Here is a 26,103-nt window from a genome sequence, read left to right as displayed (position 1 = left end):
GGAGCCTGAGAGGGAGTCCCAGGCTGAAGAGCTCCCACTGACCCATCCATACAAGCTCGTGGCTCTGGAACACTGGAGCAGCGTCCCGGGTCCCCAGTCCCAGGAATGTGGGAGGGCTAGGCGGGCAGGGAGGGGGCGCTTCCTCCGGCCGCGGGAGGGGAGACGCCAGAGCGTGCACCGGGCTCGCCACCGCCCACTCCCCGCCCGCCGCCAGCTCGCTGGGGGCGGGGGCCGCGGCGCGAGGGCGGCGAGGGGCCGCGGAGCACGGCAGCGGCCGGCCCGCCCGAGCGGGAGGAAGCGATGAATATTCAGAGGGGGAGGGGAGGAGAGGGGGCCGAGCGCTCCGCGCGGCTCCCTGCAGCCGGAGCCGCATGACGCGCGGAGGAGGCAGAGGGAGCAGCCGGGGCCGCGGGAGCCGGGAGCTGGGAACCACGCGCGGGGGGTGGGCGCCGCTCGCTCCGCCCCGCGAAGCCCCTGCGTGTCTAGGGCCGCGGCCGCTCCGCGCCAGGCGCGCTAGGTTCCGCCGTGTGGCCGCCGCCGCCGCCGCCGCTGCCGCTGCCATGTCCCCGGGGAAGCCCGGGGCGGGCGGAGCGGGGACTAGGCGGACCGGCTGGCGGAGAAGGAGGCGGAGGCGTCGGCTGGAGGCGGAGACCAGGGCGCCCGGCTTAGGGCACACGGCGGGGCGCGTCCCGGGCACGTTCCAGGGCGCGCAGGGCATGAAGCCGGCGGCGCGGGAGACGCGGACACCCCCGCGCTTGCCCGGGCTCCGCTGGGCGCTGCTGCCGCTGCTGCTGTTGCTACGCCAGGGCCAGGTAAGCCTTCGAGTGGGCCTGGGCGTGTGGTGGGAGGACGCGGGCCGAATTGGCATCGCCTGCACCTGCCCGTGTGTCACCCGCTCTAGGCATACCCGGCGAGGGTCTGAGAGGTCGCGGTCCTGGGAGCCTTCCTCCTGGAGGAGGCTGGCCGAGATCTTGGCCAGCCTCCCGCTCCCGCCACCAAGCCCCTTCCCTGGCTACCGGGTGCCAGGGGAAGGGCGGGATTCCGGGGTCCCCAGGGTGTCCCTCGCAGTGCCCGTTGACTCTTCCATGGAAGCTCCCGCATGGGCTGCAGGCGGCGGTGACCCGGCCTTTCCCGGAGCTGGTCACGTCTGGCCAGCGCGGGCCCTGCTCGCGCGCCCGAAGCGGCCGGAGGGGGCGTGTTTGCGGAGGGCTGTGGATGCGGAGCAGGGCCGGCCTGGCCGAGCCGAGGCCGACCTACGACCTGGCCTGGAGGGGCCCGAGGGCTTGGACGGAAGGGCAGTGGTGGTGGCCCGGTGCTTGGGGACAGGCGCTGGGCGGTCGGACGGTGGGCGAAGGGCTGTACCCAGAACCGAGGGCGCTGTTTGTGGGGGAAAGTTCCCAGCCTTGCCAAGGTGGCCGCTCAAAGGCGTCCCTTGAGGCTACTGGCCCTGTTATCATCAGCTCCTGAGATGGTGCTGGCTTTTCTGGGTGTGTATTCGTGCTTTGTGGGCGCTAGCTATCCCCCTCCCCTCCAGACCATTTTTTTTTCTTGCTACACTTTTTTCCCCCCATAATGGTGGGACTCGAATTTTGGATCTTTTCTCTCTGTGGTATTTTCGTGGCAGGGGGTGTGATGCAAGGCAGCTGGGGGACATTCCCATTTTGCAGATAGGGAACTGAGGGAGAGAAGTGAAAGAGTGGAATCACCCAGCTGGTGCTGCGGGAGCTGAGCAAGCGAGTTCTGCCTCACAGCCTTCTGGGAACTGGCTGTGGTCTTGAACCCTGCAGCGGAATGTGGCCTGGAGGATGCTCTTGTCTTGCTTTTTGCTAGTGAAAGTCTCACTTGCTTTATAATACCAGTTCTAAGCAGACAGTGAGACACAAATGAAGCATAGGCTGGGGATGGAAACTGGCTTCAAGGGAAAACTTTGCACACACACACACACACACACACACACACACATATACACACACGGGTGGGGTGGGGGGGAAGGATTGTCCTAGAGGAAACATAGGCACTGGGGCAGCAGAGCAGGGGGTCAGAAGAAAGGAGCCCGAGTCTGGGGCCTGCCCTAATTGTCAGCAAGGGACACTTATAGTTTCTAGAGCAGGATTTGCACAGGACTCATGGGGCCTGGAATGTGGCGTTGTCCCCAGCAAATAATTCTTTACTGGAGTAGGTGTGAGCTGAGTCTGAAGAAACATCCAAGTTGAATTTGCCCCCTTTCCCCAGTTCCAACTTTAGCAAAAAAAGCATCTGCAGGAATTGGGGAAGGATCACACCATTTCATAGTAGAATGTTTGAAGGGCTTCCATTGAAGAGTGAGAGAATTTTGTAAATGTAAAAATATCACTTTTCGCTGGGCAGTGGTGGCCCATGCCTTTAATCCCAACACTTGGGAGGCAGAGACAGGCAGATTTCTGAGTTCGAGGCCAGCCTGGTCTACAGAGTGAGTTCCAGGATAGCCAGGGCTATACAGAGAAACCTGTCTCAAAAAAAAAAAAAAAATTGTACCGGCATGGAGCAATAATTCTGTAGTTAGTCATAATACCCAGGTTCAATTCCCAGCACCTATGCAGTGGCTTACCACCACTGGTAATGCCAGTTCTAGGGGATTTGACAGCCTCTTCTAATTTCAAAGGGCACCCACCAGGCATGCCCATGGTGCACATGCACATATGCAGACAAAACACTCACATACATAAGAAATAAAATCTTAAAGGAAAAAAAGAAAAGAGTTCCAGGACAGCTAGGGCTACACAGAGAAACCCTGTCTCAAAAACCAAAAAACCAAAAAAAAAAAAAAAAAAAATCACTTTTCATATAATGCTTTTCCAGATGGGATTACCATTGGGGAATAGTGTGGATGGGCTGTCTTCATCCTGTCCCTGTAGGAAATCCGTGCACAGCAGTCTTTGACGTTAAAGAAAAAGAACTGCTTCATATTTGAAATCCCTCTTTCCCCAACAATTCACTCTGCAGACTAGGGTGGCTTTAAGCTCATTGAGATCTGTTTGCCTTTGTGCTGCATGTACAGGAATGGTCTTGAAATTCTCTTAAAGTTTATATTATAGAAACATTTGAGCTACATTTCTTTTTAGTTTAAGTATATATATATATATATATATATGCAGTTAAGTATATATATATATATATATATATACTTAAACTAAATATATATATATATATATATCTTTTGTTTCAACTATAGAAGTTGCAAGCTGTGCTTTGAATCAGCAAAAAGTATCTTGGGTAAACTTATTTCTTGCCCAATCCTTCCTTGTGTTTCTTTAGCTGCTCTCTGCTTGCCTTGTATTTGCGTATTTCCTTCCTCAAGTTTGTTCTGTAGAAACTCCAGAGTCCTGTCTTCATATTCTTGTTTTTGTACTTATTACAAAATAGGAAATGTAAAAGGTATCATGAAGAAATATCTCCAAAAAAATCCTATTCAGCAGTTTCATTTTGATATGGACTATTGCACGGAATCGGCGCCCACTCTCTCTCTTGTGCGGTGCCGGGGATGGAACCCAGGGCGGCGGATACACTCTACCACTGAGTTACATTCTCAGCTCCAGAGAAGCACTGTGCTTTTGAACTGGCTCAGAGGCAGTTTCAGGGGCAAACAGGATGGGTCATTGAGTAAGAGTTCAAGCATGTGGACCTGAGTTCAAATCCATAAGGCCAGTGTAAAATGTGGAACATGGTCATGTGTGCCTGGGAACGGGCATACTCTGGGGCGTGGAGATGAGAGCCTCACTGGGGCTTGTTGGCTGCCAGCCTATCTCTAGAGTCAGGAAGAGACCCTAACTCTAGGAATAAAGGAATCAGACTCTGTGTCCCCTGCCCAGTGTAAGCACAGGCATGTGTATCCATACACATGTACATATTAGACTGAAAACACATAGACTCTTATCCTTAGCATCACCCTTTAAAAATAAGCTCCCCTCCTTTTTTTTGAGGGGGGGTGGGGGAGGACAGGGTTTTCTTACCTGGCTGTTAGAACTCATTATATAAACCAGGTTGTCCTTGAACTCACAGAGGTCTGCCTGCCTCTGTCTCTCAAGTTTTGGGATTGAATTTAAGCATCAGCATGCTTGGTGATAGCTCCGGTTTTTGAAGACAGCTCCAGCCCTTCAAACCTCTTAGATGAGGACGTTGGACTTGAGAGAAGAGGTTACTTGGCAAGATAGGATTATAAAAGAGCCAAGAGTGGAACTTTGAGTTACCAGTCTGCGCCTAGGCTTTTTGGCTGTGTTTTCTCTACGAGCACAGTGCTGTGTTACTGTATGCCCCAAACTGCTTACAAATTGAGTTTAAAAGTCAATTAGAGCAGGCTTATAATTATCTCCCCCTCCAGGGGCTCTGACCTTCTCTTTTGATCTCCACAGGCACCCATACATATGTGGCAGACAGTCTCATAGTTAGACACACGTACACATCAATAAAATAAAAATAATAAATCTTTTAAAAGTCAATCAGATTTTAGATATTTTTGAAATTTGTTTGTGTAGAAAGTAAGAGGGAATTTATTTGATGGCTTCCCTAATAGCTGATTTTTTTTTTTTTTTTTTTTTAAGATGAGGGTTTCAGTACAATCAACAGTAATGGGGAGGGAAAGAAAAGAAAGGGGAAAAAAAGGTCACAGAAGAGACCCAGCTCTGTTTGGACACCGATGAGGACAGGGTGTGGAAGCTGGAAACTGAGATGCCGGAAGCATCAGTACTTCGTAGGGCCGGAAAAGCCATTTTTGAAACTGGCATCTCACTCCCTTTCTCCAAGGCAGGAAGGGCTGTCAGAGATGACCCTAGTGAGAGGACTTTGATGGGTGTGCTATCTTAACTGGTCCCTTTTTGGGTGCATTTTTACTCACGACTTTTGGTTTATGTATGTATTAGGCAGTGTGGCAAAGTGATCTCTCCTTCCTCTCTTGAGACTTATAGTCCTGTTAGGTCCCTTAATCAGTTTGACAGCAGACTGTATTAAAATATATGATGATAATGATGATGATAGCAACAAAACAAAAACAACTGGTAGCCACTTGGTCTCACAGTGTTCCTTTTTGCTTTGTCTTGTGTCCTTTGGTAGATGATAACTTTGTGTTTTTATGTATGGTGGCTAATCTATAAGCCTGATTATTTTTCCTGCTTCAACCAGAGTACAGACACTAAATATTTTGGCTCCTCTTATAACTGCTTTTTAAGTTCTCACAGGAGTGACTTTATTTTTGTTTTGCTTCAAAACAACAAAGGAAAACCCAACCATTTCTGTTTTGTTTGCAGACAGTTTAGGAAAACAGAGCAAATTGGTTTATGGTTAGTCTGTGACTTTGGGCTAACTTCAAGTTCAGCCCCAGGACAAAGATGACCAGGAATACCCAAGCTTTCCTGAGCAGAGAGAATCCTGGCTCCAGAGTGAGCAATTTTGGTCAGCAAAGAGGTTATTTAGCTCCTAAAAGTAATGCTTGAGGCTGGGGCCTAGTTGCTGGATGACTGTAGGCCTGGCTTTAGCCAGTGCATCATAAGTAATTACTTCTTAGTTCATTCACTTCTTGGCCAGAGGAATTATTTTGAGTGCCGGATAAGATGCAATTTTCTGTGTATTTCCCTTTTAGCGTCATGCCACTGATAATATTATAATTAATAGGTAGTATTAGGTGTGGCGGGTACTATGTTAGGGCTTTTAATGCACTGTCTCATTTGGCCATTTCAGAAGTTCTGGTGGTAGCTGCTGCTCATGTTCTCAGTTTATGATTCTCAAGTAGAGCCAGGTCTCTGTTGCTCCAGTTTCCTGTCCTGTGCTATAGAAGTCATGGTGCCTTTGAGGTTTTCAGTGTGTAATTGAGCATTGATGCCAGACTTTTGTGGCAAGAGACAGGCAGGCTTGAGGGCCCTGAACCTTGATAGGCCTAAGAATTATTTTGGATTCTTTGTGTCCCAAATCATGTCAAGTTAACACCTTCAGGCCCCTCTTGGCTACTTAATGTTTCTTTGAAGCCTGAGTATGTATGCAAAGGCACACCTGCCTTGTGTGGGTAAACTGAAGTGGAAGAGCCTGGGTGTGGGTTTGCTCTGCCATTCATTCAGTAGCTACAAGAACAAGCCAGTCACCGTCTGTGACTCTTCATTTCCTTATCTGGGAGCTGGAACTAATACTTCCTGCTTAGCTGGGTGGTGGGGGTATCAAATAAGATAGAAGGACGTGAAGCCTGATCCATTTGTTGGAAGTGGTTGCTGCTGTTATGTGGGGGCATTTCAGGGTAGCAAGGGAACAAACGGGGCTTCAAGTCATTAGTTCCTAGAACAAATATTTGTTAAATGTTTCTCCAAGGTGTTTTATCTTTTGGATGTTAGGAATTATTTTACTTAGTGAAACAGTATTTGTAAACTATATCAAGCCTGTGATTTTATAGTCAGAGTAGGCTGCATATAGGTTCATGATAAGGAAATTTGTTTAAATATAATAGAGAATCTGAGGACGCGGTTTGAGTAAATGATCCTTTAAGTGGGAGGTGGTTTTGTGGAATTACACAGGTGATAAATGCTTAATTTGGGGCCAGTCCCTGACCGGGCAATTCTAGGAAAGTAGAGCTTGCTTTCTTATGGTCTGTGAGGGTGGGGAATGATTTAGATGACCAGATATATAGCCACAGTGGCGATGTTGGCAGTGTGTCATTCCTGATGTCCCTTCAGAGAGAGAGCTGGCGCTGGACTTGGCAGAGAGGGAATGGTGGGTGGGTAGGGGACGGGCAAAGAGTCCCTGGGTGGAGACCCGTGGAAGTGTCAGAAATCTCTGACTAGAGAAGTCTACAGAGGGTTTATCACCATCTGGTAGGGCTGGCTTTCCAGTGGCTTTTCTGGTGACCCCTCAGAGGACAGGAGCTGTAGGAAACTTGTTATTACTTCCTTATTAGTGACAGCTGTAGCCGTCCTATTGTCTCAGAATTTCCATGGCATGGAAGTGCCTGGGTTGGGGGTTAGCGGCAATGAGATGGCCGAAGCCTGGGCTCCCACAGAACCTCTAATTTTAGACATGCAAATAATTTTCAGTTCCACTTTTCCTTCTTCCTGTTAGAGGGAAGCCGTACCCTGCTGCTGCCATTTCTGAAGCTTGTGCAGACAATGCAGTTATTATGTCACAAACTAGCTGCTTCTCCAGAGCAGGAGTTGGGTGGCTGTTTTCCTGGGTACATAGATGTGCCAGGGGCCAGCCCAGTGCAGTTTCACGCCTTCTGAATAACCGAGTGATATTAAAACATAGCACCGGCATGAACCTTTTAGCCATGCTGTCTTTCTTGGTGACAAGTAACAATACTTTTAGTAGAAGGGAAGAATCTTTTTCCTAAAGGAGTGAAAACATGGAATTTTGTGTCATGTTTGAGGAGTTTCATAGTTCCTTTAGTAGCTCTTTTTTATTTATTTTTGAAACAGGATGCCACCGTACCTCCAAGGATGCTCTTAAACCGGTGCTCTTTTTGTATCTGCTTCCTTAGTGAGTGGCAGTTTACAGGTGTACCCCACCATGCCCAAGCTTTCCTTTCTTTCTTGCCACCCCCATCTCCCAACCCCCTGTCTCTTTCTTCTTTACACAGAGTCTCACAGTGTAGCCTTTTGTTAGCCTCGAATTCACTATGTAGACTAGTCTGGCCTTGAACTCATAAAGATCTGCCTACCTCTGCCTCCCTAGTGCTGGAATTAAGGGGTGTACCACCTTGCCCTGACATACCCAGCTTTTAATAAACTTTAGAGTGGATTTTTGTTTTTTGTTTTTTTTTTTTCTTTTTTGTGGTGCTGAGATTGGAACCCAGGACCTCTCACGTACTGAGCAAGCACTCTCTACTGAGCTACATCGTTAGCCCCTGGACTAGTAGAAATCCCTTGGAAGCCCTCCAGTGTGAACCCATGTACAGTAGACCCTCCATATCCGTGTTCTTGCTTTAGGGTTCAGTCAGACGTGCTCAACTGAGGCTAGGATTACTACGTAGAATATTTTGAGAGAGCAACCACAGTTAACATAATTTTTTGTTATGACTTTTTATTTTTATTAGTTTATATCTTACTGTATGTAATTTATAAATCACATTTATAAATGTGATTTGTAAATCATTTTATCCTAGATATGTCTGATAGACAGAACATTATATATACTGTGTGTGGAGGTCAGTGTTGTCCATGGCTTTAGGCTCTACTGAGAGTCTTAGAGTGTTTCCTCCATGTGAAATGCAAGGCTACAGTAGGCTTAGAAAGCTACAGTCCTTTATTCCCAGATATGCTCCTGCCTCAGCCTCTGGGAGTGCTGGGATTACAGGAATGCACTCCATGCCTTGCCAAAACAGACTTCCGGGAAACTTTTTTCTTGTGATGAACAGGTATTGAGAGGCAGGAGGATCAGAGGTTCTTCACTCTCAGCTACATAGTGAGGTTGGGACCAGCTGGACTACATGCCGTGTCTCATGCCTCGCTTCAGAAAGTGGTTCTATGGGCTGGAGATGTAGCTGAGCAGTGGGGCATTTGCTAACATCAGGCTTGCATTTCTGTATAAACACTACATTTTTATTTGTGTGAGTGCATGTATGTATGCATGCGTGCCTGTGTGTGTGTGTGTGAGTATGGTGAATGTACCATGAAGCATGAGTGGCAGTCAGAGGGAGAGTTAGTTTTCTTCTTCTACTGTATTGGTCCTGGAGCTCAAATTCAGGTCATCAGGTTTGGTGGCAAGTGCTTTTACCTACTGACCCATCTTGGTGGCCCATAAAAGCTACTTATAGAGCATATTATATACATGTCATGCTCTGTATGAAGCCTCTTAATTTATTAAATTTTTGGAGATTATGCCAACTTTTACCTGCATAAACCTGTTCTTCTAAATAACTGCCTGGAAGCCAGGCTTTCTTCCCAGTGGGCCCTCAGCTGTTTCAGTGTAACCCCTCCCCCTTCTTCAAACCCTTCTTCCTGGAATGCCTTTGGTGTTTATTTTTTGTAACTGTCACAGTAAAACACAACGAGTTAAGAATTATGGAAGCCTGGGGTTGTTGCTGTGAAAATTGCAGAGGTAGTAAATAGTTAGAGGTTCTCCACTGGTACAGTTCTGGTCCTAGGATTGCAGAGATAGCAGCCGCACTGCTTAACACTCAGAGCTGTTGAATGGCTTTCTGAATTGTTGCCCCGTTGTACCTACAAATGTGGGTGTGAAGAGGCCTGCGTCTCCACTCCCTCGCCTGGGTTGAGGATTGTTAATCTTCTAAGTATGTGCAAATCTGAGAGGTAAAAAAAAATTATCATGAAAATTGTTTGTATCTTTAATTTTGAGTTAGTTGAATATCTTTTTCAGTGTGTGAGGGTTGTTTACATGTTGTTGACTCTCAAAAGAAAGAAAGAAAGAAAGAAAGAAAGAAAAACCATTTCTTTTGGGGCTGGGGAGATGGTTCACTTGATAAAGTGCTTGGCATACTAGAACAAAGACCAAGGAGTTTGGGTTCTGGTGTCTGTGTAAAAGCCTTGAAGAGATGTCTGTGCTTGGGGAAGGGGTGATGTGGAGGCAGGAGGATTCCTGGAACTTGCTGGCTTGCCAGTGTAGCCAGTGAGTGAGCTCTGGGTTCGGTGAAAAAATCTGCCTCAAAAGATAAATGTAGACAGAGATATAGCAGAAGATATCATCTGAAACTCTGCCCTCACGTGCCCGAGCACCCACTCTCACACACTCATGCATACACACTTACCGCACACATCAGAACTTGCCATTTTGTTATTAATTTGTTCACATACTTTGGAAATTAAGGAAATGAGTTCTTATACTCTCATCTCTGTTGCAAACCAGCTTCCCCTTAATTGCTTTTGGTGCAACCCCTATTCCTTAGGATCTCGGAGAGTAGAGCTTGGAACCAGCCCACCTAATTGGAGACCTGACTCTGTTACCTAACTAGCTGTATGCCCTTGGGTAACCACGCTGACCTTTCTGAACCCTGTCGCTCCTATCTCTACAACACTGGTAATAGTGTTACTTCTTGCCCAAGTCATTGGGTAAGTTAAGTGAGACCACGTTCTGGCTTGTAAATGGACATAGAATTATAAAAACAACATTTTACAAAACACTGTGGTGTGTACTCAAAAGATAGATTGTAAAGTTGAAGGAGACATAATGATGGGCCAAAATTATGCTATAGATCCTCTTAAGTCTACCATGGATTGTGCACATTCTGTGCACATTCATCGTCTTTCCCTGTGAATGTATTAAAATGTGGAGTAGTGGAGAATTGATAGTCCAATTTAAATTATATTTCTCTTGATAAGTGTGTATATTTGAATTAATATGAGGTAAGTGGCCATGGGATATGATCAAGGAATGGCCAATGTGATCCTAGCTCCCAGAAGCACACAGATACTATGTCCATTAAAAAAATCTGTCTTGGTTTGAGCATTTTCTCTTCACCTTGTGGCTGGGCCAGCTCTGGCCGTGCCCACCTCCTGTCACTGGCTACATTTTCTGTGGAGTTATTTTAAGCTACCAATGAAAAGTGTGAAGACCTAATCCTTGGCTTTGACTGCTGGGAGGTGTGTGGCTGTGACAGTCCTGACTATGCCACCTGTCTCCACTCAGGCAGTCAGTACTGTGCATTTCCTGTTGCCCACTGAGGAGCCATCACCTCCTCATGGGTTCTTCTCCTTCTGAGCAGACTGCTGGCAGTTTTGTGTGCAGATTCCTTGGATATTGAGGGAGTTGCTGCCCAGAACTTGCTTCGTGGACTTCGGAGTCAGCCATCGCTTTCCTCCTAGTTGTGTGACATTGGCTGTCTCTAAAGCTCAGCACCTCATCTATACTCAGATACTGGCTGCTGTTGAATCATTTTATTTTGCTGAGATATTAGCATCACTTACTATTTAAAATAAAAAACTTCTTATAGTTTATAGGTGGCTTTGCACACACCTGAACTCATCAAACCTAACAGCATCTCTTTGAGTTTGCCAGTTACTCTGTGTGTGTGTGTGTGTGTGTGTGTGTGTGTGTGTGTATGAATTGCATGTAAAGTGGCTTTTTAAAAGACCACTGATTCAGTAGTAGCCAGAAAAATTTCCAAACCTCCAGCCTCACCTGTTTGTCTTTGTGTGTCTGAGCTGTGGGAGGTGCCCCCTGAGGGAAGGAGGCAGGCAGTGTCCAGCGACAGTGAAAACCCAATGTCAGGCTCTGACTTACTCATGTCATTGTGTCATGTGTAGCTGGAAGCCATCAGGCGGGTGCAGGAATGGCTAAGTTCTAGAAAGAGGCTTAGGCAGAACAGGACGGTGAGTCCCAACAAAGTCTGCTGTTTCATGCTGCCAGAGGATCTTGGTGGAAGAAACTAGGGGTCATTGCCTGGCATTTTGGCAAGTGTGTTTGGTAGAGAGCTACAGACACCACCTGGTTCATTAGTTTAAATGTCATTCTCCTTTTGGCTGCCAAGGATCACATCCAAGGCTTCACAAATGCTAGGCAAGCGCTTGCACTGAGCACCTTCTTAGGCTTGGGCACTTTAAATGAGAACTTGTGACCAGCACTGGATGGCTAAGGCCCTTGGAAGCCACCACCACCCACTAGGTAGGGGGAGTGGAGGTGCACAGTGTGGATCTCCGACAGTCCTGGCATTACCCTCAGCCCAGACTTGATTTACATGGGGTTGGGCCAACCTCATCTAAGTGTCTGTTAGTTCTAACCCAGCTCCTATGTTCACTCCATCCCCATGCTAGCTTATTTATTTTTATATTTTAAAACTTTTATTATAATTACTTTAAAAACTTTTAATTTTTATCTTATGTGTGTGGATATTTTGCTTGCATGTATGTCTGTGCATCACACACATGCCTGCAGAGGCCAGCAGGGGATGTTGGGTCCCATGGAACTGGAGTTATGGATGGTTGTGAGCCACCATGTGGGTGATGGGAACTGAACACAGGTCCTCTGCAAGAGCAGCCAGTACTCTTGACTGCTGAGCCATCTCTCCAGTGCCTATGTGTTTATTAAAAAAAAAAAGAATATAATAGGACTATTATATGATATATTTGAGCAAAGTTTGTTTTTGTGTTTTCCTACTTACCCAGTGTAGTGGCTATTCCTGGTTGTCAACTTGACTATATCTGAAATGAACTACAATCCAGAATTAGAAGGTTCACCTGGCCCTAATCTGGAGGCTGAGAGATAATAAGTTTCCGACCTGAATCTTGGCATGGAGATCTTGAAGTATAGTGGCTACGAATCCCAGAGGATTAAGATAGAAAGATCTATGAGTTCAAGATCATCTGGGATTAAAGGTGTGGTGGCATAGTGGCTATGAATCCTAGAAGATTAAGACTGGAAGATCTACGAGTTCAATCAGGGTCACCTGGGGTTAAGGGTGTGGTAACACCTTAAAACCTGGGCCACACCTTTTGCTGGAGACCTATATAAGGAAGAAGGAAAGCTCGCTCTAATTCAATTGCTTGCCTTGTGGGACTGAGCAACTGCTGGATCCTTGGACTTCCATTCACAGCTGCTGCCGACCATTGTTGGGAGTTGATTGTTGGGAGTTGGACTACAGACTGTAAGTCTGCAATAAATTCCTTTACTACATAGAGACTATCATAACTTCTGTGACTCTAAAGAACCCTGACTAATACACCCAGCTTATTTATTTTTACATCTATCTATCTACCTACCTACCTATCTATCTACCTACCTACCTATCTATCTATCTATCTATCTACCTACCTATCTATCTATCTATCTATCTATCTATCTACCTACCTATCTCTCATCTATCTATCATCTATCTATCTATCATCTATCTATCTATCATCTATCTATCATCTATCTATCTACCTATCATCTATCTATCTATCTATCTATCTACCTACCTACCTATCTATCTATCATCTATCATCTATCTATCATCTATCTATCATCTATCTATCATCTATCTATCTATCTATCTATCATCTATCTATCTATCTATCTATCTATCTATCTATCTATCTATCTATCTATCTCAGGATATCCAGGACTGTTAATACAGTGAAGCCCTGTTTCCAAAGACCAAAACCAAACCAAGCCAAATAAACAAACAAAAACCCCAATAAATAAAAGGAAGCAAAGTCACCGACTGTCTCCACTAACTCTATTAACCCCATCATGGCTTTCCAGGGTGAGCTTGGTGTTTCCAGTGTGAATCCTATTTTACCCAGATGGTGTAACCTCCTCCACACATGTGCTATGACTTAGGTTTTTCACTTACTTAAAAAAAAAAAAAAAGCAGTTGGGACAGATGGTCTCTTTAAGGATACCACAGGAAGCCAGAAGACACACACAAACACACACACACACACACACACATACGCGCGCGTGCGCGGCTTCTTCCTGAAGGGTCACCGCTACACAGTGGAAAGTATTTGGGAAGTCTGTTGAAAACAAACATGGATGCTATAGGGTAGATACTAAGTGTGTGTGTGTGTAGCTATAAGAGACAGAAGAGAGAAGCTTACTCTGCTGACCCTGAGGAACAAGTTCATTCTGCTGTTCTCTGGGGTGCGGTGTGCCAGCTTGTGAACTGTGGACGCTGCTTGCCGGGCCGTGGTCTCTTGTGGGTAACCTAGGGGTTGCACCTCATTTCCTTATCTAGTTAGCTGCTGTGCTGCAGCGGTCAGTTTGTTTCCAGTATTTTTTGCCGTGTTGAACTTTACTCTGATAAACACACCTCTCATGCTGCTCTCAGGATAAACTCAAACAACCAAACTCATAATAGTAGTATCTATTTCATGTGAAGGATTGCCAACACTTGTACGCATCGGCTCTGATCCTATTCTGTGAGCACAGAGTGGGAAACTGAGGTTCATCCCTCCATTGTGAGCTTCCTGTGGGGTACCAGGGTGAGCTGGGCAGGGGCAGCCACAAGGGCTAGGGCATGTCTGAGTCTCCTGGGGGGACAGCTGGGCTTCATGATTGTTCTCACAGGTGGATGAGTTCCTGCTCAATGCTGTAAGCACACGGCTTCCCCTGAACCACAAAAGACAAAAGTATCTTTACTGTGGGGCTTTAAGGGGGTAAAGGCTGTGTCTAACTTTTCGGGGTCTTGGTACTGATCAAAGGAAGGACGTGGCAGCCTTGTGTATGGCTTCTAGCCTTGTGGTGAACGAACTTGGATCTTAGAGAGCTTGATTGTCGACACAGATCACATGACTTCAGGATGTCTCCGAGGCACGTGGGAAAAGCTTCCATGTTGATGGTAGCATGGATCCAGGTGCATGTTTTTCACTCGTAGCCATGTGACCTTGCCATTTGCACAAGCAATGTAACCCCCAGAACGTGTAACTTCATCCTTTACAATAGGATGTGCCAGGCCACGGAGCTATTAGGGCCCGATGACAGGAGGTGCCCATGGTCTTCTCAGATCACGTTGCTTGGGTAGGTTCTTCGATACTCACCCTTCCTTACTCCTCTGTTAGCACAGCACCTGGGCCTGCCGAGTGACACAGAAGACCCGCTAAGGGTTGTCCTGCACCCAGGGTGTGCTCAGCAGCTTCTGCCAGCCTCAGCACTTGCAGTCTTGAGTGATTGCCAGATCCTGCTGTCGGGGGAAGCACATGTTGGCGATTGCAGGTGGTAGCCAGTGGGGAGCAATGAAAGATCTTACTTGAGATGACATATGGGGTGGGAGAGACTCACACGCTCAGTCTCCATCAGACCACGAGGTATGTCACAGCCTTTGACTGTTTTGGGAAGAGGCACATGGGACGTTGAGTTTTCGATGTTCTTTGGAGCCTGGCAAGTAGGCTTTGCCCTTGCTCAGCAGCGTGGTTAGGGTGAGTGATAGTGACTTCTTTTTCTTTAGCTCAGAGTTCTTTCACACCAGCATCATAATCATTTTGGGGTGGACAGCTTGTTTCAGAAGGCTTACCCATATAGGTAGAATGTAGGATGTAGCATTTCTAGCTCTGCCTGCTGAATTTGGTTAGTGTCCCTTCCTTAGTTGTGACAATTAACAGTGAATGTTTTTAGAGGTTAGCAATGTCTGCTGACGAGGGAGGGACCACTCTGGTGGAGGACTGTGTTCTCTATAACTATTCTGAAGACTGTCCCATTTCCCCTTGTGTTCCCAGCCTCAGTTTCCTCTCCTGCCAAGTGAGGATGCCAGATACTTTCACTACCTTGCTTGGGGTGGGACAGGAAGCCTGTGTTAATGTGATAGGATAGTTTTGAGCTCTGCTGTGGGCATGTGGGGGTGTAGGGGAGGCCCATAGTTACAAGGAGCTGTGAGGCCAGCCGTGCCAAGTTCCACACAGAAGATAGGCCCCGTCAGAGGGAGATCCCATTACAAAGAGGTTCACTGCCAAGTTCTCCCTCAGCAGCTCCTTCCCAGCTTTGTTTGGAGGCCCTAGGGCATACATACAACAGGAGAGAATGCTTTCAGAGCCTGTGGCATGGGAGGATGGCAGGAATGTGGCGGGAGGAGAAACCCACTTAAAAAAGAGCTGCCAGACAGGGAAGCTGGATTGGTTTTCTAAAAACTCAGTGTTCACATGCTACTTCAGGATCCAGGGATCTCCTAGCTTAGCACTGAACAGACCTGATCAGGACACTACCCAGATTCCAGAAAGGTTATTCTGTTGTGTCCACCCAACTGCCACAGGCTGTACTGGGCTCTTGTTTCTCTTTTACAATTAAATTGCGTCCATTTTAGAGATGAGATGCCTAGAAGCAAAGGAACTAATTGGCCCAGAGCCAGTGGTGTGGCTCTTGTGTAATTTCACTTTGATTACTTACTCATAAACAGCAACTTAGCTTTCAAAAACCTGAATTTTCTCACAGGCCAAATGGGGCTAATAAACACCTCAGAGGATTGTGATCTAGATTCCATGAGAAAATGTGCTATAGCCCTCGAGCACAGAAAGCGCTCCAAAAATGTCAATGGCTTCCATTGTTATTGTCTAAAATACCAGCGATAGGAGAGGCACCTGCTTGGATGAGGGTTTCCAGGAACACAGTAAAGCTTTGCCCTGGCCTAATCCTATGTTCTGTCTCAGGCCTGGCCAGTAAATGTTGGAGGTGAAGCCGCCAAGGGGGTGGGATGGGGGTGGAGAGGACAAAGAGCCCTAGATTCAGAAAATCAGGCAAAGCCTGCCCTCTGGGATAGAACATGTGATCTCATGGTCTGATTGGCCTCGTACAGGTTGAGCTCATTGCCAGGCAAGTGGGTAGTTAATCATTGCTAGTTAAAGAATGTCCGAATTGGAAAACACCCTGGGAACATGAAGCTAGGGAAAACAGATGGTTCCTAGTTTGTGTCCATCTTGAAATGGTTGATATGACAGCTTGGCCCCTGAACAGAAGGGATTCTTAGAGTCTTTGGGCTTTCCTGGTTCAGTATAAAGAAAATACTGGGATTGATTAGTCATGCTTGTTATGGCCACAGGGAAGGCAAAGGGTGGCGTACCTATTTTCTGAATTTGTATATAGTTGATGGCTAAGACTTGCCCTCTAGATGGTCACCCACCAAATCATAAAACTGTAATATATTCTTTTTTTTAAAGGAATTGCACAAGAATGTTTAGTTCAGGTTGGGCATGGTGGCTTGTGACTGTAGTTTCAGAACTTGGAAAGTTGAGGCAGGAGAATTTTGAGTTTGAGGCTAGTCTAAGCAAGTAATAAAGATAAGGAAATGAAGCAGGGTAAGAAGATAGAGTGATGATAAGGAGCTAAGAGATCTAAGGAAGAACATTGCAGCAAGAGACAGGCCCTGAGGGGTCAAGTCAGCCACAACTGAGCAGGTGACAAAAGTCACCTCAAAGGGGCAGGGTTGAATTGAGGCTGGCGGGGAGGTGTGGCTGGTCATCAGGAAGGATCACAAGTTTTGGGTCTTGGCCCTGTTCAGATCCACAATAAGAACAATGTGAAACCATGGAAAATCCTACGGAGCAGACTAGCATCATTCCATCCATATGATGCATGGAGAAGGAAGGGTAGGTGGGAGCAGTGGAAGGGAGGGAGGGGCTGAGACCTGACAGTGTGTGATGCTTGAGTCCTGAATCTCCCAAGTCTTACTTCTTTGCCTGTAATACAATGTGGTTCTGAGTAGCTATGCTCCTGTCTAAGCCTTGTTTCCAGAAGAGATTTGGCCCCTGTGACTCTCAGTCCTGGCTACATATTAAAACCATACAAGGAGTTTGGGAAGCTCAGATATCCAGCTTCACTTGGTCTTATAGAGTACATCAAAATGGAACCTTCCAAAAGCCCCCAACATGGAGTCATAGTTGAGAAGGGCCCACCAAAAGGGGGCTCTGAAGTTTTGTCTACTCAAAGTGTGAGTCTAATGTTGTGTGCATGCGCATACACATGCACACACACATACATACACAGTGTGGGTCAGGGAATACAGCTTAGTAGCACAGTGCTTGCATCCCATGCATGAGATTCTGGCTTCAATCTCCAGGACCTCAAATAAATGGATGGATGGATGGATAAATAAATGTATGCATTTCCTTTAGAGGCAGTGAGTTCTTTCACACTGAAGACTGAAAGAAAGGGGACTTTCTCAAGGCTGAAATTAAAAAAGCAAACGTGTGTGTGCGTGTGCGTGCGTGTTTGTGTTTGTGTGTGCATGTATGTGTGTGTGTGCGCGTGTGCGTGTGTGTTGCCTGTGTGCTATAGTACCTATGTGGAAGTTGGATGACAACTTGTTGGAGAATGCTCTTTCCTTCTAACATGGGTCCTGGGAATTAGGTATGGCTGCAATAGTCACCTCATTGGTTCACACAAGACTTTCTAAAGAACATAGGTTCTGGGAATTGAGCTCAGGTCTTCCTGATTGCATGACAAACTGTGTCTTCAGGCCCCGGCCGTAGTTTTTAACGGCTGCAGTATACTGCAGAGTACGTGTGTTATGGTCCACTTAACTTTTCTCATTTTGACTGCTAAGCGCCAGCCAAATTTTCACCATTTTAATAGTAGTTCAGGGATGCATAGCTTTAGGCCTTCTAGCCTTTTCTGTGAAGTAGAGGTTACTCAGAATTAACTTTCAGACAGCTTCCTAATATTTGACTGTACTTGCCAAACACATCCCCAAGAGAGATGATTTGTTTACGTGACTATCCAAATGGATAAGACTGCCTGTTTCATGACGCCTACACTGGCACTGGGTGTTACTGGTTTTTTTTTTAATATTTTTAAATTTAATATTCACATTTTCAGACATGCCAGCTGTGTGGTGGCTGCTCCACATTACTTTCTGACCATGTGTGACTCATACAGAACCAGTTTTTTCTGTTTTGTGTGATCCTTCTTTTGAGTGGGGGAGGGTTAATATATGACTGTTTTAATACATGAATATCTATTTGTCTGAGTGCCTTATTAGAGACAATTTTTTTTTCTCATTTTTTTAAAGACAGGATCTTCTCCTAAACTTGGAACCTGTCACTTTGGCTAGGTTAGCTGGCCAGTAGATGTCTGGAGTCAAACCCCTGTCTCTACCTCACAGCACTGGGATTGCAGTTAGGTTCTGGGATTTAAACTTAGGTTTTTATGCTTGGCTAGCAAGTTCTTTACCACCAAGCTATCGCCCATTTTTTTTCCTCCCCTCAAGGAAAATGTCTACTTTAAAACAAGAGAACATGATCTGCACTTGTTTTGAGGTACCTAGAAAAATTGCTGATGGAACCAGAGTCAGCTGGGCCAAGTGTCACATGATCTGGCTGCAGGGTTCGTCAGGTGTGCCCATCTCATTGTCAGAATTCATGGGAAGGGGTCTTGGTGTCCAGCATCTAACTTTCAAATGATGTGATTGGTGGATGTCTCCGCAGAATGGAATATGGCTGAATATCTGCTAGCTAGCTGTTTTGGCTTCCCTGGCTGAGTCTCCAGAGGGCAGCCTCCGCTCCCAGAGTGGGAGAGAATACTGAGGTCAAATTCCAGCTTTGCCCTTGCTGCCTGACCTTGATCAAGTCCCTCCTACCTTCTGCGTCTTCTAGTACCAGTAGCCTTAACTTTTCCTACCCATGAGGACATTGTGTTATCAAGGACTTAGCACAGGAAGTCCTGGGCATGCTGTTGTTGCTATTGACCTAAGGTAACCGTGGCCTGAAGGGTGGGGATAAAAGAGGAGGAAAAGGGCTAGTTTGTGTTTCTTTTCTGTAGCCAGTTCCAGTTTAGTTGGAGACATGAGCTGAGCTGGCCGGAGACAGCTTCACCTCATAGCTTCATGGTGTGCGCTTCAAGGGCACTGAGGCTAGGAGAGTAACCCAGTAGCTGTCGCTGCTGCCCTTGCTGCTGCTTTGGGTGAATGCTAGGAGCCCAGACCTGCAGTGCAGGATGCTCCTTTGGGGTGCCATGGAGGGTCACGTTTGGCAAATTCAGTCTTATGGCCAGAGAGGCTTGCGCTGGACTTGGCTGTCTGGTGTTTGTGATTTAGATGGTCTCACAGAAGCATCATGGAGAGTTTTCTTATGTTGTATGTAGTAGTCATTTATTTTTAATGGCAGTTAAAAAACTAGTTTCACCCAGATCTAATTCACATACAATAAAAGTCAGCCCTTCAAACTGTACAGTCGCATTTTTAAAATTATATTTAGGGCTGTAAAACCATCATCACTGCCAAATTCTAGAGTTTTTCTCATTACTCCCAAAGGAAATCCTGTATCCTTTGGAGGTCACTCCTGATTCCCTTCTCCCCCTAGCCACTCACTGTGTGTGTGTGTGTGTGTGTGTGTGTGTGTGGTGTGTGTGTGTGTGTGTGTGCCCAGTCTGTATTTATGTAAACAGAATAATGCAACATGTGCTCTTGGTCTTTTTCATGGCCCACTCATAGGTATGTGTTGGTTTTGATTATCTTTCATGAGTTGGTGGACACTCGTTTTTTTGCTACTTGGCTATTACAAATGAAACTGCTGTGAATACTTTCACACGTTTTTATATAGATGCAGGCTTTCTTTTTAAAAATCTTTCCGTATAGGTGTGTATGAAGTGTAAGGGGTGTGTGTGAGCACACTCGGGAGTGTGTGTTACAGCACGTGCGAGGAGTCAGGCCAACCTGTGATGTCAGTCCTGCCTTTGCACCTTGTTTGAGACATGTCTTTCAAGGCTGGCTGGTCTGAGAGCTTCCAGCCATTCTCTGGTCTCTGCTTCCCAACTTGGTGTGGGAACACTGGGGTTGTAGAGCCACACTACTGTTCCTGGCTTTATGTGGGTTCTGGGGCTCTGTATGCAGCTCTTACTGCGTACACAGCAAGTCCTTTACTGTCTGAGTCTTAGGCATAGGTTTTCAGTCTAGGAAGATTTAAGCTGGAAAGTCAGTGAAGGGAGCTGGGGCCTTTGGGAAGTGTTGGCTATGAAAAACCTGTGTGGGTGTGCCCCTCTGAGGCAGGGCCTGTTCTTACCCCTTTGCAGATGGGCTACACAGTTGGAAAGGGGCTGAGACTGTTTGGCTGCTCAGCTTTCTGAAGCTGCCCTGCTCCAGTACGCTAGACAGGGTTCCAGAGGAAAATGCCTATTGCAGAGCCAACAAATGGGTCATGGTGGCATGCACATGTTGCTAGGATTGGTAAGGAGAGATGCTGAGGGCTGGGGAAGGGGACGCCGCAGCATGATCTCCTATGTAGTTGTGACAGGAAAAGTAGCCTACTTTAGAATCATGATAAAGGGTAACATTTACAGCTTTTGATGATCTTGTGTCCTTTGAACATCACCTTCCTTATCTGGAATCCCAGGCTTTTATCCTTCCTGCCTCCCTTGAGGCTAGTATGTATGAAGGAGAGGGAGACGGAGGGAAACGGACAGATGGGAGAGAGAGGGACAGGGAAAGACAGGTGGGAGAAAGGACTGGGTGAGGGAGGTGGGGTAGTAACCTACAGGAACCTGAAGAGCTCAGTGATGGTCCAGGGGGCCCAGGGGGAGCTAGGGAGGAACTGTAGCAGGTGTGGGCAGGTGGCCTGCTGGTTAGGAGGACATCCCTTGCCCACTTGGGGGTTCTGGGACTTGCCAAAGCTCCTCCTAATGAGCTGGCTCTCGCCCAGCAGCTATTGATTTTTCCTGGTATTTGAATGTGAGCCTTTGTCTCTGGGAAGAGTGCTGCCTGCTGAGCTGGCAGCCTCCCCCATCCTAGAATGCCCTCATTTCTACTGGACATCACCTACACTGCCTGGGAGGCTTCCCAGGGCTCTGGCAGTCTCCTGGTGGCCTGGCCTATCTGGGCTGGCCTCTCTGTTCAAGTGGCTGACTGTGGCTTTTATCTCTGACTCACAGCTTCCCTGGATTTTGTGAAAAGCTTGTCAGAAAATAGAGACAGAAGCCTCTCCTTGGAGGGGTGTCATGATGACAGTCTTGTTCTGACTCCACTATTTTGCAGGTTGTTATGAATCAGTCACTTTTTTTTTTAAAGTGTGATGAACACATTTGTCTTAATATGAAAAGCCAGACTTATGTGATGCAAATTAGATGCTTTTTAAAACACAAAGCCAGAATTCTCCCCCCACACCTGAATTAGTCTGCAATTGCTCTTTTGTGTTTTCCTTAATTCTGCTCAATATCTCCACAGTGGCACCCCTTCCTGCCCTGCACTCTCTGTCTGCTCTAGGCAGTAGCTGCTTGGTTGGGAGCTGCACTTAAGAGTTTGAGTTATGAATATGGTCCCTGTACATTTATAAAAGTGATCAGACCTAAGGGACCACTGCTGAGCAGAAAGGGGCCTTGATGAAGTATTTTATAGATGTTGCTGTCAGGACTTAAAGAGGGGAAGTGACTTGCCCATGGCCACATTGACTTGCCCATGGCCACACAGCTTCTCTAAGTGTGCTCTTAAGGCTTCTGACTTCAGCCACTTAACTTACTCTTTTTGGCCTGCCCTCTCAGATCCTAAAGTTCCTATAGTACAAGTATGGCATGCTCAGGGAACACACTTACCTCTGACATGTTTTTGAGAGATGCTGCACTGAGATCTGGGGTTGAATTCTTGATGTGTGCCATTCCTTTGGGGAGAGGACTGAAGGAATCTGTTGGATTCTAGAGACGCTAACCATTTCCTTTCCATCTGGTAGAGGGGAAGCTGGCCGTGCCTGACCCATTTCACAGTCACACTTAGCAACTATATCTGCTTTCAGTATAAAAATCAACCCAATCCCTGGATGGACTTAGGCTGGCAAATTGGGAAAGTTGAGTTTGAGAGGTAGGTTAGGGAAGAACAATAGTTCCTTCTGTATTAAAATTTGCTGACATAATACTGAAAGTCATTGTCCTATTCATGCTAGGCTGAGATAGGTCATACCATGGGTGGTATCAGAGGTGCACTGTTCCCCCCCTCCCCCGGGGAGGATAAATTGGGCTGAACTAGGGTGGGTTTGCCAGTTAGAAAAAGAGGCTGAGCTTAGAGGGAGTGAAACTCAGAGGTACAGAGCTTGTCTAGCAGGTGCAAAAACATGGCTTTCATCCCTAGCACTTCAAAAACCAGACCAAAACATACAAACAAATGCTCCCTGGAACCCCTGTGTTGGAAACAGACTCCATAAAGCAGCGGGGACTGATGAAACTGAGGACCAAGGTGCAGTCCTCACATCTACTTTGAAAGACTGTTGAAAGATGTAAGAATATGCTTTCTTTTAAAGATGTGTACTAAGACATAAAATATAAACCCAAGAGAAAAATGATGGGACAGAGAGCTCAGCTGAGCACCTGGAACGCCCATCATGGCTACTGCTCTGGTGTGCATGCGTGGTTCTGCTCTCTAATGTGCTGCTTGGAGCAAGTAAGGCAGGCCTGGCTGAGCCTGAGCTCTACCATGTAAGTACCTTGTTTCCAGGGTAGAGACCCCTTTTGTGAAAGAATGACTCTTTTCACAGGAGTAACCTAAGACCATCAGAATATACAGATATTTACATTATGATTCATAACAGTAGCAAAACAACATTTATGAAGTAGCAATGAAAATAATTTTATGCTCAGGGGTCAACTCAACATGTATTAAAGGGTCACAGCATTGGGAAGGCTGAGAGCCATTGGTTTAAACCTTCCTAAGGCAGGCTTCTAATCTATAAAATGAGCATGGTGCCTTCTGCCTTTGACATATCTAGCCTTTCAGAGGAAGGGTTTTTGTGGCTGTACTCAGGGATTTCTGTGAATTAGTCAATGCTCTATGGCTCTGATCTTACCAGACTAGTCCCCGTCTGCTGCTCGAAACTGAGGAAAGCTCCCTTTTGGCTAGCATACACAACTCCTACATACATATCATGAAGCTCAGTACACCACATTTCTTGTACATTTACATGGCCCTACTCTGTGCCTGTGTGCGCTTGCACACACACACACACACACACACGCATACACGCATGCTCATGTGCCTGCACATGTGTTTTAAAAATACTAACTTAATCTTCACCACAGCCTGATATGGAATCCACACTTTAAAGTTTTCCTTTGTGAGCTGAGGGATCTGATATACTCAGCAACTCGCCGAAGGCCAGATAGTGATAGGGCTAGATTCTAACCCAGGATAGGCAATAGCAGAGCTGCGTTCTAACTCACAGGGTGGCCAGGGTTTCTTCCTCTTTATCTCCTTTTCCTTTTTTTCAAGTGTTTTAGAAAAGCTGAAAATATAGATTATAAATGTTAATTCTTGATTTTTTTCCAGTGCTGGAGATTAAACATAGGGCCTTGTGAGTACAAATATTCTACTACTGACCTGTGTCTTTAGTCCTTCCTTTTAAAATTAAGACTAAAGAGACAGCTCATCAATTAATAGCACTTGCTGCTCTTTTAGAAGGCCTGGGTCCTGTTTTCAGAGCCCATGTGGTAACTCACAATCATCAGTAATGCTGGTTCCATCAGATCTTAATTCCCTTCTGATCTCTGTGGGTACCATGGAAATGCATGATAAACACACATGCGTACAGGAAAAGCACTCATATACTTAAAAAATTAAAAATTAAGACTTTATTAAAAACATTCTGACTTTAAAATTGGAAACAATTTCTCAAACCAAAGTTGTAGAAATAGCAGTTCCCAAATGTTTTTTGTTCAGGTTCCCCAAATTACATAATATGCAAAAGAATCGAAACTAGGAAACTAACAGTTTCGGTGCAATATAATACACCCATCTATAGACATTATTTAGTTTTCCAATAGTTTTATCAATGGCCTTGTTCAGGTTTGAGATGTAGTATAGGAGCTTACATTATGTTGAGTGGTCGTGTCCTCCAGTCTTCTGTCTGTACTGGATATAACAGTTCAGGAAGGAGGAGCATCAGCCATGGGCCAATAGCCTGGTGTGGGAATGGGGTTCAGTCTTAACACTACCGACTCAACCCAGCAAAAACATTTGTGGGGCTGGGTAGATGGCTTAGCCGTTAAGTACTTGCTATGTAAATGTACTGGTTGCTTTTGTGCATTAACTTGACACAAGCTGGAGTTATCACAGAGAAAGGAGCCTCCCTTGAGGAAATGCCTCCATGAGAACCAACTGTAAGGTATTTTCTCAATTAGTGATCAAGGGGTGAGGGCACATTTTGGGTGGTGCCATCGATGGGCTGGTAGTCTTGGGTTGTATAAGAAAGCAAGCTGAGCAAGCCAGGGGAAGCAAGCCAGCAAGTAACGTCCCTCCATGGCCTCTGCATCAGCTCCTGCTTCCTGACCTGCTTGAGTTCCAGTTCTGACTTCCTCTGGTGATGAACAGCCATGTGGAAGTATAAGCTGAATAAACCCTTTCCTCCCCAACTTGCTTCTTGGTCGTGATGTTTGTGCGGGAATAGAAACCCTGACTAAGACAGTCTACATGTGTGTGGTCATGTATATGGAGGCTCTCTCAACCACTTTTTCACCTTATTCTTTTGAGACTGGCTCTCGCCCTGAACCTGGGCCTCACCAATTCATATGAGGGGGAATCTTTGAAGTGTAGACTTCTGGGGTGGCTGAGATGCTAACTGCTACTCTTCTCTTTACTCCCTCTTCTCTTTTCTGAATCCTTCTGAGAAGCACCCTTGTAAATCAGCTTGTCTGGATCCACACCCTTTCGCTAAGTGGTGCTAATTGAATTAGGCCACAGCTCCAAGGTCATGGTTCAAAGCTGCCATCTGGGAGGCTGCATCAAAAGGTGTTGTGTTGTATCCCAGATGCTGACCACCATGCCTATTGATTCTACAGGATTCCCATGAGTACTTGCCCTGTGCTAGCTTTCTCCAGTACCAGCAGAGTGAAGGTGTAGGATATTGTTCCCCCATAGTCAGCACCCATGCATTATCCAGAGGGGTTGCATGTAAAGGCACTGGTGCGGGTTACCTCATCTGCCTCACAGCAGGGGTAGACTTTGAGGAAGAATGTTCCAGGCTGCAAAGACAACATAGGTACCCAATAGAGAGAGACCAGGGTTACCCGTGGAGGGGAGACTTTCCAGGCTGAGCCTGGTACCTTCCCTGGGGCCTGCACACAGGAGCTGCTTAGAGCCTTTCAAGTTGGCATTGAAGATGTCAGTCTCCACAGTGGAAGCTGATGTCAAGGTGTATATGGGCTCATGACATCCATCTGCAGGCTGCCTTCATTTCTTTCAAATGTATAAACTTGACACCCACAACGATGGTACCATGGATCAGGTAGCTTTGTAGGGTTCCCCTTAGACATGACTGCAGGCCTAAGCCCTGTAACATCCAGGGGTTGGAAGTCAAAGCTGAATTCTATCAGAACTTGGGTACCTGCAAGTCCAAGGGCAGTTACTAGGTATACTTCAGTGGGTGAGTAGGTCTGAGAACCTACTGGGGCTGTGGTCCCTCCCCACCACCCACTGTTTAGTAGGTACTTGTCAACCTTTTCCTTTCTGGTGAAGGCCCAAGAGCTCTGTACTTACTGTGTGTTTGTGTGTACAGGTGCCCATGCTTATCATTTGTGTGGCCTGACCTCCTGGTTCTCTGTGAGCCTGGGTGGTGGCTGCAGCTTGTGGAGATAGGCAGCAGTGAGTGTTGGCAGCGGTGTGGGTAAATAAGCTGTAACACGGGGAGGGGACCAGTTGCCAGGCACTTCTGGGCTTAGTAAGCTAAACAGAACATGTGACACATGCGGTGGGCAAGGAGTCCCTGACCATGCACCTAGATCCCTCCTGCCCTACCCAGTTCAAAGAAGGTACCTCCTTTCCAGGGG

At 46.4% G+C, this 26,103-nt stretch overlaps 1 protein-coding gene across 1 annotated transcript in view; it reads left to right on the top strand.

Moving 5' to 3' along the window:
• The first annotated feature begins 236 nt into the window (after positions 1-236).
• Ptprj (protein tyrosine phosphatase receptor type J) overlaps positions 237-26,103 on the top strand; it is a 152,799-nt gene continuing 126,932 nt past the window's right edge. Inside the window, exon 1 of the mRNA XM_031370900.1 lies at positions 237-812. Coding sequence (XP_031226760.1) covers positions 372-812 — 441 coding nt within the window. The 5' untranslated portion in view covers positions 237-371. The remainder of the gene's footprint in view (positions 813-26,103) is intronic.

The sequence above is a fragment of the Mastomys coucha genome, unplaced genomic scaffold (assembly GCF_008632895.1).
Source record: "Mastomys coucha isolate ucsf_1 unplaced genomic scaffold, UCSF_Mcou_1 pScaffold15, whole genome shotgun sequence".
Taxonomy (NCBI): domain Eukaryota; kingdom Metazoa; phylum Chordata; class Mammalia; order Rodentia; family Muridae; genus Mastomys; species Mastomys coucha.
Note: the sequence above shows the minus strand (reverse complement) of the source record. Positions and strands in the feature narration are given on the sequence as shown.